This window comes from Hibiscus syriacus, unplaced genomic scaffold (assembly GCF_006381635.1).
Source record: "Hibiscus syriacus cultivar Baekdansim isolate YM2019G1 unplaced genomic scaffold, ASM638163v2 tig00111013_pilon, whole genome shotgun sequence".
Lineage (NCBI taxonomy): Eukaryota > Viridiplantae > Streptophyta > Magnoliopsida > Malvales > Malvaceae > Hibiscus > Hibiscus syriacus.
In genome coordinates this window covers 2,341,327-2,353,644 of record NW_024062953.1, presented here as the reverse complement: position 1 = coordinate 2,353,644, position 12,318 = coordinate 2,341,327, and the positions used below count along the sequence as shown (strand labels likewise).

General features: G+C 36.3%; 1 protein-coding gene across 1 annotated transcript; it reads left to right on the top strand.

The window, feature by feature from the left end:
• Window positions 1–2: 2 nt before the first annotated feature.
• LOC120150002 (probable LRR receptor-like serine/threonine-protein kinase At1g56130) lies at window positions 3–876 on the top strand. Its single transcript, XM_039162700.1, has 5 exons — window positions 3–84; window positions 168–324; window positions 410–481; window positions 565–636; window positions 726–876. Exons 1-5 carry the CDS (start codon window positions 3–5, stop codon window positions 874–876), a joined length of 534 nt encoding a protein of 177 aa, XP_039018631.1.
• Window positions 877–12,318: the final 11,442 nt, after the last annotated feature.

Here is a 12,318-nt window from a genome sequence, read left to right as displayed (position 1 = left end):
CCATGGGGTTCCTCAGCTTTACTCTGCTGATTCTTGGGCTGCTTCGTCTTGTTTCTGCACAACAAACCACTGATCCAAATGAAGGTCTATATGCAAAAAACCATTTATCTTTTATAGAACGATCTGCAGTTTTCATACATGTTTTGATCTGCTTTTTTCTTTCTCAGTGGCTGCCCTTAGAACGATCATAAGTTACTGGAACCTTGGAAGTAAGATCAATCTAACAATGGACCCTTGCAACCAAACTGCACCATGGGCCACTGAGGATTCTAACCCTCGTGTTGCCTGTGACTGCTCCAGCAATCCATGCCACATCACTCATTTGTCAGCTTACAAGCATCACCATGATTCATTTCTTTTGTTTGCTGTTTTGGGTTTATTGACCTGAACTTGTTTTAAACATCTGCAGGAAGATTTATGCTTTGGATGTCAAGGGTGAGATACCCAAAGAATTGTTTGAGCTTAAGGAGTTAATGGACTTGTATGAGACCGAAATTTTTGAACTTTGATTCCGTTGTTTTAGCCATTGTTTTAGATTGATCTGATATGTCAACTTTGATGCAGGAACCTCGGTCAGAATGTGTTGAACAGTTCTGTTCCGGCCGAAATCGGACAACTATCGAAGATGCAATACCTGTAACTCTCTTAAACTGCTACTGTTGAGCTCATTTATATGAAAGGAACTTGAATTATTACTAACGCCTTTTGTTTGAACAATTCAACAGTAGCTTAGGCATAAACAATTTAACAGGTGCAGTCCCTTCAGAGCTTGGCAATTTAACCCAGTTGCTTTCCCTGTTAAGTTCATATCTATCTGCAATATCTTCAACATTTTCATATTCTTTTTTGGTTTTAAAATTAACCAAGATCCCATAATCATATTTATGAAAGAATTTATTGAACCATTTGATTATTACTAAAGGTGATATACTAATGGTTTAACTAGTAGTATAATACAAAATGAGAATAAATATGCATCATTTTATTATTTATCAAGTTAATAGTAATAATAATAATAAATTATTCATTTACTTAGACTTAATTATCGGGTTAAAATCAGGTCGAAGTAAAGTTTGGATCGAATATGGGTAAATTAAATTCGGGTTGTTTTCGGTTTGGGTGATTTCGGTTCGGGTTGATTTTGGTTCGGGTTGCTATTGGTTCGTGTTACTTTCGGTTCGGATGGTTTTCGGTTCAACAAAAATTCGGGTCGATTTTGGTTCGATTCGGTTCATTTCGGGTTTCAGATCAATTTTAGGTCATCATATTTTGGTCTATATCGGGTCTCGAATCGGGTAAATCGGTTCGGGTAATCGGGTACGAGTCAACTTTGCCAGGTCTAATATTAAATAGTGTTTTTGGTTCGTTGGGATAAAGAGTTATATAGTAAAATAATGGCAAAATTAGTACTTAATGTTTATTGAAATGGTCGTTTTGACCCATATTCTTGTTTTGGAGCATTTCGGCCCCCTAACGTTTTATTTTAGGGCAAAAAGACCCCTAATATTTAAAAGAATAATCACTTTGACCCTTATTCATTTTTTCTAGAACATTTGGAGCCCAACGTTTTATTTTAGGGGCAAAACCCCTCTATTTTAGAGCGATAATGGTGTTTTAACTAACGGTTTCCCTCTTTAGTAAAGGTTTTTTGCTCCAAAATGAAACGTTGGGATAAAAATATTTTAAAAAAATAATAGGGGCTAAAATGACCATTTTAGTAAATGTTGGGGGCTGATTTTTACATTATGCCTAAAGTAATTTAGGATAAACTACACAAATGGTTCATTGACTACAGGGAGATACTTTGTTGAGTATTCCAACTATTAAAAGTTATAAAATGGTCCCTCGACTATAGGGTGTTGTTTTGTTGAGTCATCAACTATTAAAGCTACGAAATGGTCACCCGACTATTCATATGTTTCATACTCATACTTTTATGTTAACAATGTGCGGTTGTCTGAGTTTGACGTTAACTTATTGACTGAGATATGACAAAATCTAATACCAAAATCGTGAGTTGTATTTTGTAGATCAACTCTTCATTTACATTATGTCGACAAGTCAATGCTTGAAACATTTTGTCGTCAAGCTAGTGCTTGAAAGCAACGACGATACCACTAGACATCATTAACATATGATTTTATCATATCTCAATCAACAGGTTAACATCCATGTCAAACGATCATTGATTTTTTCTTTTACAGAAAATTACAAGTTTTAAACATATTAATAGTCAAATGACATTTGTAGCTTTTAATAGTCAGGGACTTGACAAATATTGTCACATAGTCAAACAATTATTTTATAATTTTTTATGGCTGTGGATTCAACAAACCAGCGTCCTATGATTGGGTACTATGTATATACTTTACTCATTAATTTATACATGTATTTGTTTAAATTATTATGCATTATGTTTGTTTGTTTAATTAATATATTTTATTATATTTTACAAAATAAACAAAACTATGCTAATTAAAGGTAGGGTAAATTGTTCAAATATCATTTAGCCTTAGGTTATATATTATTTTTATCATTGAAATTTAAATTATTTTAATTTTAATAATGAAATTTGGTTGAATTCAATGTAAATACTAAATAATTAAATTTAAACGGCAATTAGAAGGCGGCAAAACTGCCCAAATAATGTGGTTTGAGATCTTTTCCCCAGAATCATCTACTTCTCGTATTATTTCCCCAACTATGGTGTTTTCACGATTTCTCGGCGTCTTTAGGCCAACCAAGAAGACTTTCTCGGCGTCTTCAGGTAATCTTGAGGCAACTCAGAAGACCTCGGGAAATCATGGCGTCTTCATCTTTATTTTCTGAACCAAAGCAGTAAAATCAGCTGCATGCCGTGCAAAACAGCGTTGCATGCATGCATGCGTTGGGGACCGGGATGAATAATGGAGCACCGGGAAGCAGCGAAGCTGTGCATGTCCAGCTGTGCATGTCCAGCTGTGGTCCCTCCTCGTCAGTTGCCACCCACGCAATGTGAATGAGAGAAAGAAATACAGGTTATAAAACCCAAAAATCAAGCCAATATTTGAAAACCAAATCAGCAAAAATCGACCTTGATAAATATCAATATTTGAAAACCAAAAACCCTAGGGTTTACCCTAATCGAACCCAGACCCATATCCAGAAACCACTTTGTGCTCAGGTCTCTCTCTTTCTCCTTCATTCTCTGTATCTTCACTATTTTTCAACATCTTTTGCTAATTGAAAAGAGAATCTGGGTGTGTTCTGCAACGGAATCTTTGTTGGCTGAGACTTTAGTTCTGGCTGGAAAGTATCATGCTTGCCTTCTCATGTTGGTATATTTACTTCTAAAGTTTTCCTTCAACTTTGAAACTTGTGTTGTTTGCTTTATTTACTATGTTATACTTTTTGGGGTTTGTCCCAAAAAAACATTGCTTTTGTTTGTTTTTTAAGGTTATGCTGCTTATAGTGTGTTCTTCCCCAACACATTTACTGAATTTGCTGGTTGACTTGACCCTCTCTTTGTCTCCATTGAGGTTTTGAGATACAAAAGTGTTAGAATTACTACATTTTCTGTTATGAATTTGCACATTGGTTGTTAAGGGCAAGTTTTGTTTACAGCTATTGAAACTGTGTGGACCAACTGTTGGGGTCTTAAGTTTTCCTCCTATTTTTAGATTAGGTGTTTGCGGAAGACTTCAACTTGTTTGCACTTTATCTTTCTCTTTTAATTGATTTCATTACGTTTTATTGCTTCTCAATGACTGAAGCTTTTACTTACATGAAATGGTGGGTTTTTTTTTTCCATGTAAGTTTAGTTTAAGCTTTGTTACGATATTTAACATGTTCTTGCTACTAGAAAATAATATACCTTCTATTGTATGTTGTCTGCAATTGAACAATTCCATATTCTTTAATGTCCAGTGATGGACATTGCTGCCTGTGGGCCCTGCAAATTTTGTTTTTTAGTTAGATTCAACATAATATACTGGAATCCTTCTATACCTCTTCTAATGGTTTTCTTTATTTTTTTTTCTTTTAATCATTGCTTTATTATATTTTGCCTACGGTTTCTTTTTATTTACACCGGAAAATGGAACACTTCAGTCCATACAAATGTTATAATCCTACTATTCGTTCTTGCAGTTCATGATTTCCAAAGTTGATACTTGAGTGAAGGAGCTAAGACAATCAATTGATCGCCTTAAGGCTAAAAGTAAGAAGTTGGAGGTAACATTTTCCCCATTTGATTATTCATATTAAGTTGTATTTGAGTTTGGTAAGTTTAGTTTAAATTATATTTTTATTTTTTATTGGGTAATATAAATTATTGGACTATTTATTTTGATTTTACAGATTAAATAGTATTTGAGTGGTTTGGTAAATTTAGTTTAAATTTTAATGTTTTATTTTTTATTGTAAATATAAATTAATTAGACTATTTATTTTGATTTAACATATTTTTTGTTTAAATTTTATTTAATTATTGAAATATTTTTTTTTATAGATTTGTTGAAGCATGACAGAAGAAAATGTTCTTTTGAAGCTAGATGGTCGACACATTTCTAGTCATTTGGGAGCACTAGTATTATGATCGAATAATATATTTTAATTGAGAACGGTGAATTAATTCTAATAACATATGATTTTGATCATATGACATCTATGATGTCAAATACGAGTTTTTGTCATCAGGTGAGAGAGCATAGTGGTGTGGGCATGTATTTACAACACCAGATCATATGCCCTCGATGAATGAGCATGTTGGTTGTGATGAACAAACTCTTGAACAACCGCAATGACCACAACGAAACCGACGTATGCCTCAGCATTATTATTCAACAACACTCCGACACCGACAGGAGTCGTAAATGCTTTATATGTTTGAATTAATAAATTTTAAGTTGAATTAATATTCATCACATTCATTCAAATATTGATATTAATCATATTAATTAAAATATAGCGTCAACAAACCAACCACCAACCTACTCGTATTATTAATGGATAATTAATAACTATCAACCTACCTGAATTATTAATGGATAATTAATAGTATCATTATTTTTTGTCATTATAATAAGTATTACTTTTCGTCATTATAATAAAAAATGTTATACTACAATTACTAAATGCTTCATTTTTTTTTCTACTACATATATACTTTATAACAACCGAGAACTCATGCATGCATGGACTGAAATGCTCCATTTCCCGCTGCAGCTCCCCTATTTTATAACATTTCTTGCTTCATTATTGGTCTAATAATGACTCATCATTCATCCCGGTCCCCAACGCAGCAAAATTTACCTGCATGGCATGGAAAGCAACGCTGCTCCATTATTAGACGAAAGTAATGTTTTTTTACAAACCCCAAAAAGTAGAACATAGTAAATATTGTACCAAAGCTTAACCTAAACTTACATGGAAAAAACCACCATTTCATGCAAGTAAAAGCTTCAGTCATTGAGAAGCAATAAAACGTAATGAAATCAATTAAAAGAGAAAGAAAAAGTGCAAACAAGTTGAAGTCTTCCACAAACGCCTATTCTAAAAATAGGAGGAAAACTTAAGACCCCAACAGGTGGTCCACACAGTTTCAATAGCTGCAAACAAAACTTGCCCTTAACAACCAATGTACAAATTCATAACAGAAAATGTAGTAATTCTAACACTTTTGTATCTCAAAAACCTCAATGGAGACAAAGAGAGGGTCAAGTCAACCAGCAAATTCAGTAAATGTGTTGGGGAAGAACACACTATAAGCAGCATAACCTTAAAAACAAACAAATGTAATGTTTTTTTTGGACAAACCCCAAAAAGTAGAACATAGTAAATGAAGCAAACAACACAAGTTTCAAAGCGGGGGGAAAACTTTAGAAGTAAATATACCAACATGAGAAGGCAACCAAGATACTTTCCAGCCAGAACTAAAGTCTCAACCAACAAAGCTTCCATTATAGAACACACCTAGATTCTCTTTTCAATTAACAAAAAGCAAAAGACGTTGAAAAATAGTGAAGATACATAGAATGAAGGAGAAAGAGAGAGACCTGAGCACAGAGTGGTTTCTGGATATGGATCTAGGTCCCGATTAGGGTAAACCCTAGGGTTTTTGGTTTTAAATATTGATATTTATCAAGGTTTGCTGCTTTGGTTTTCAAATAGTTGTAACACCCCCAACCCATACCCGACCCGGATATGAGTCAGAGATACTACATTGACTTTAAAACACCCTCTTAATAAATAATAGTAAAATATTGGGACTTGTATTAAGAAAATACAATAATATACATACTGTAATATAAGTTTACAAAAATATTCAGAGCATACACAACTTAACTCTTTAATTACATGCCAACTGCTATTTACATAACAAAATAACCTACTGATAAGTTGCTTCTGATCTGATGGTTGCAGGAGTAATACTGTCAAGCTGCTTCACCTGTCTCTTCTATTTTTCTCGGATCCTACGTGTGAAACACTCACACGCTAAGTCATCGACTTAGTGAGGCAACAATAATAAGGCAATGTATTGTAATGAATATGTCAGGATCATATGAGATGAGATGCAAACATGTAACTAATCAATGTAGTATACTTTAACAATATCCATACCTGTAAGCGTATGACTGTAACATTCATTATTCAGTATTAATAAGCTTATTGGCCCATGATAGCATATTGAGAACCTAAGGTATTGAGTAATGTGAGGTTGTGCACTATGCTGTCACCACAGCTCGTATAAATGCACCGAAGTGCCCGTAGAATTGCACCGAAGTGCCCGTAGAATTGCACCGAAGTGCCCGTAGAATTTTGTCCATAAGGACCACGTAGAATCCTTTAAGAATCATATACATATACTATGGATCAAGTATGTGTCTTTCAAGACTTCACACAGGTTCCAAAGGATATACATATGTCCTAAAGAACCGAGTATACCCTCTACCCTTGGCATGCCAACTATACCTATAGTTCTCATCTACATAACATGGGCTTATACATTTCCCGTAGTTCATATCGCGTAGACATAGTATTTCCATACCTTTAACACATAGGCATATCATTTACATACTTTTATCACATAGTGCATAGAACTTTTCTGCATTCATGTCATGTAATACATATAAGATGAATTCATGTCATGTAATACATTTAATACAAATTCATGTCATGTATCATAATATGGAATGTAATCATGTGTCAAAATATGGAATCTAGACTTATCACAAGTCTAGAACTGAATATACTACTGTATTCATGCTATGCATATGCACTCACCTATACTTCTTTGCCTTTTCCTCGATCGATCCTACTTGTAGATTGTTCCCGAACTCGAGTAGGCTCGGTATCTACATAAACATAATTTTTTTAAGATGATCATCAGACGTCTGTGTCTTGAAATTAATCTTTAATAGCTTACTAATTAAAAGAATTAATAGCTTAGTCTTGCTTTCTTTTCTTTCTTCTTCTTTTTCTCATGGGGGAATCGGTTCCCCCCTGGGGTATCGATTCCCCTTAAGCAATCTGGAATTCATAAACGATGAGGGGGTATCGGTTCCCCCCTGGGGGTACCGATTCCCCTCTAGCATACTGGAAATCATATTCGTTGAAGGGGTATCGGTTCCCCTTGAATGGGTACCGATTCCCCTAACCCATAAATCCTATTTTTAGCCCGAAAATCATCTAATTTCAACTCAAACATACATATTTCAATCCCTTTACTACTCTTAGCTCTCATACACTTACTTAAACTAATTATTATCCATTAAATACCTCTAAAACTTAGAAATCTAATTCTCCATGTAGCATTTAAGAATCCAACTCAAATTCCAATATGTTCTAATTTGAATTCTAACCCCTCATACTTCTTAATTAGCTTATTGACAAGTCAAAATTCTGATTCAAACATCAAAACCTCATCCATATCAAAATCTCATCTATAAACTCATTTCCAATCTATCTCTAAAACCCTAATCTTGTTGTTTTAATGTCATATAAGCTTTCCTTTAGCTTATATAACATCCAAGCTTTCATTTCCAATCATAAAACATCAAAGAAACTATCAAGTTCAGATTCTTACCTTAAATGCAAGCCCAACGTTGAGAGAAGGAAGAGAAGAAAATGAGGAAGAAGGGAGAAGAAATGGGAGGTTCTGGAATACACGTGTTCTCATATACCCCATAGCATTTTATTTAATTAAAAATTCCCCTTGCAAATGACCATTTGGTCCTCACCTTAATCTCATATTTACCAACCTTTATTTTTAAACTATATAATTGTTCTACTTTAATCACCAAATGTTGAAACTTTGCAAATTAATCACTAACCCGGCATGGAGGATGTTACAAATCTCTCCCCCTTAAGAAAATTCGTCCTCGAATTTTCATTGCACAAACAAATGAGGGTATTGATGTCGCATATCCTCTTCACGCTCCCACGTTGCTTCTTCTACTCTGTGATTCCTCCACAACACTTTGACCAAAGGAATGGTCTTGTTCCTCAATTGCTTAACTTCATGGGCTAAAATTTGAATCGGTTCTTCCTCATAAGTCAAGTCAGGACGAACCTCAATCTCTTCTGGTGTCACGATATGAGAAGGGTCAGATCTATATCTTCGAAGCATTGAAACGTGAAAAACATCATGTATCTTTTCCATCTCAGGGGTAAAACTAGCTGATATGCTACAGGTCCTACTCTCTTTACAATCTCATATGGTCCAATAAACCGAGGACTCAATTTTCCTTTCCGACCAAATCTCAACACCTTCTTCCATGGAGACACTTTTAAAAACACCTTATCTCCAACTTGAAATTCAATTTCTTTCCTTTAAGATCAGAATAGGACTTTTGCCGATCAGAGGCCACTTTGAGGTTATGCTGAATTTCTCGAACTTTCTGTTCTACATCTTGAATTAAATCCGGACCAAGAACACTTCGGTCTTTGAGTTCATACCAATTTAATGGAGTACGACATTTTCTTCCATATAATGCTTCATAGGGAGCCATCTTGATACTCGAATGATAACTATTGTTGTAAGCGAACTCTGCCAGCGGTAAATACTTTTCCCATGATCCTTTAAATTCCATTACGCACGCTCTCAACATGTCTTCCAATATCTGAATAGTTCTCTCTGATTGCCCATCAGTCTGAGGATGAAAAGCCGTACTAAAGTTTAAACGAGTCCCCAACGCTCCATGCAAAGATTTCCAGAATCTAGAAGTGAATCGAGGGTCCCGATCAGAGACTATGGAAACAGGTACTCCATGCAATCTAATAACTTCTCTAATATACAGCTCTGCATACTTTTCCATAGAGAAATCCGTTCTAACAGGGAGGAAATGCGCTGACTTAGTTAATCGATCAACAATTACCCAGATTGATTCTCTTTTGTTCGGAGTCAAGGGTAACCCCGAAACAAAATCCATCGTAATATTTTCCCACTTCCATTGAGGAATTAAAAGCGGTTGCAATAATCCTGATGGAACTTGATGTTCGGCTTTGACTTGTTGACATATCAAACATTTAGACACAAATTCTGTGATGCTTCGCTTCATCCCTGACCACCAAAATCGATCCTTCAAATCCATATACATCTTGGTTCCACCCGGGTGCATCGTTAACGGACTGCAATGAGCCTCTGTTAATATTTCTTTCTTCAAGTCTTCATTGTCAGGTATTACAATTCTTCCTTTACAATATATATTTCCATCTGACTTAATCTCAAAGTCTTTAATCTCTTGATTCTTTACTTGCTCAATTCTTTTCAAACACATTTCATCTTTACCTTGCAATTCTCCTATTCGTTCCAACCATGCTGGTTTAAGGGTTAATTCTGCACAAAGACCACCGTCTCCCGTTAAAGATAATCTTGCATCCATAGCTCGTAAAGCTGCAAACGTCTTTCTACTCAGAGCATCTGCGACCACATTAGCCTTTCCGGGATGATAGTCAATTATCACATCGTAGTCCTTTAAGAACTCTACCCATCTACGTTGCCTCAAATTCAATTCTTTTTGAGTCATCAGGTACTTCAGGCTCTTATGATCCGTATATAAGTAACAACGTTCCCCATAAAGATAATGACGCCAAATCCTGAGAGCGAATACTACCGCAGCCATTTCTAAATCATGTGTGGGGTAATTCCTTTCATGTGTTTTCAACTGTCTCGATGCGTACGCTACCACTTTTCCTTCTTGCATTAGTACACACCCCAACCCGTTATGGGATGCGTCACTGTATACTACAAAATTCTTGCCAGATTCCGGTTGAACCAATATCGGAGTTTCCGTCAGAATTCTCTTTAAAGCTTCGAAACTTTCTTGACATTCGGAAGTCCAAACAAATGGTACGTTCTTTCTCATTAGCTTTGTTAGAGGCAGCACAATCATCGAAAAATTCTTAACGAATCTTCGATAGTAACCGGCAAGTCCCAGAAAACTCCGAACTTCAGACACATTCTTAGGAACTTCCCAATCCATTATAGCTTTAACTTTCTGAGGGTCTACTCTAATCCCAACTGCCGAGATCACATGCCCCAGGAAAATCACTTCCCTTAACCAGAACTCACATTTGGACAATTTGGCATACAACTTTTTATCTTTTAAAATTTGCAAGACGATCCTCAGATGTGTGCTATGCTCTTCATGGGATTTCGAGTACACCAGTATGTCATCAATAAAGACAACAACAAACTGGTCCAAGTAGGGCTGAAAAATCCTGTTCATCAGATCCATGAAAGCAGCAGGTGCATTCGTTACTCCGAATGGCATTACTATGAATTCATAATGACCATATCTCGTTCTGAAAGCTGTCTTCGGAGTATCTTTCTCCTGGATCTTCAATTGATGATAACCCGAACGTAGATCGATCTTTGAAAATACCGAAGCTCCTTTTAGTTGATCAAACAAATCATCAATGCGCGGAAGGGGATACTTGTTCTTGATGGTCACCTTATTGAGCTGTCGATAGTCAATGCAAAGACGCATTGATCCATCCTTCTTTTTAACAAATAACACCGGAGCTCCCCAAGGCGATACACTTGGTTGGATAAATCCCTTCTCTAGCAATTCTTGTAATTGATGCTTTAACTCTTGCAATTCTTTCGGAGCCATTCGATAAGGTGCCATTGCAATCGGAGCTGTTCCCGGCATTATTTCTATTTGGAATTCTACCTCTCTATCCGGAGGTAATCCTGGCAATTCAGCAGGAAAAACATCAGGGAACTCTCGAACTATTGGAATTTCCTCTAACTTTTTCTCTTGAGCTCTTGAATCAATCACATTTGCCAGAAAACCCTGACATCCTTGTAGCAATAATTTCTTGGCAGACATCATTGATATTACATTTGCTAACGGATTAAACTTTTCACTGTTCACACTTATCTCTATTCCGTCTGGACTTTTCAGAGTTACCTTTTTCAATCTGCAACTAACATCTCCATAATACCGAAACAACCAATCCATTCCCAGAATCACTTCAAACTCGTCAAAGGGTAATTCCATCAGATTAGCAGGGAATTCAATTCCCTGAATCTTTATGGGACCCCCTTACAAACTTTATTCACCCGGGCACTCTGGCCTAACGGAGTTGTTACTATATTCTCATTACTCGTAGCTTCTAAGGGAATCCCCAACTCCTTTACTAACTTACTTGTAATATAAGAATAATTAGAACCCGGATCAATCAGTACCAATACCAATTTATCATACAACTGAAAAGTACCTGCTATAATATCAGGGTCATCACGGTCTTCACTTGTCTTTAGGTTGTATACTCGAGCAGTGGATCGAACTTCAGGTTGAGCAGAGAATTCAGACGGGTTCCTTCCTCTGCCTCTTCCTCGGCCTCTTTGTGAAAAAGAACCAGCTCTTCCAGATGGTGCCGGCTCCCCAACCATCAAGGGACAGTCCCGGACAAAATGTCCAGCATCCCCGCATCGAAAACAAGTCCCAGCTGCCATACGACACTCCCCATAATGATTTTTCCCGCAGTGCTCACAATGTTTCCTTTGACCCGGAGTAGATCTCCCAGCACCAGATTCTACTGACTGCGTCTGTCTAGGTCTTGCCTGACTTGCTCCCCTAGCAGACGATGCAACTGATTCTGATCTAGTTTGTGATCGAAATCCCGAGTCTCTTCCCCTTTTTGTTGGTGTTGAACCAGAATAAGTAGTCGTCCTCTTTGATGTCTGAACCCTTGAGTCCCCAAATCTTTCATTCTGAGCCCTTTCAAGAGCTTTTGCACGATTGATCACCTCCTGGAACGAGGACAAGTTTAATACTATCAACATTTCCTTAAGCCTAGGGCGCAAGCCCTCCACGAACCATTCGCAAG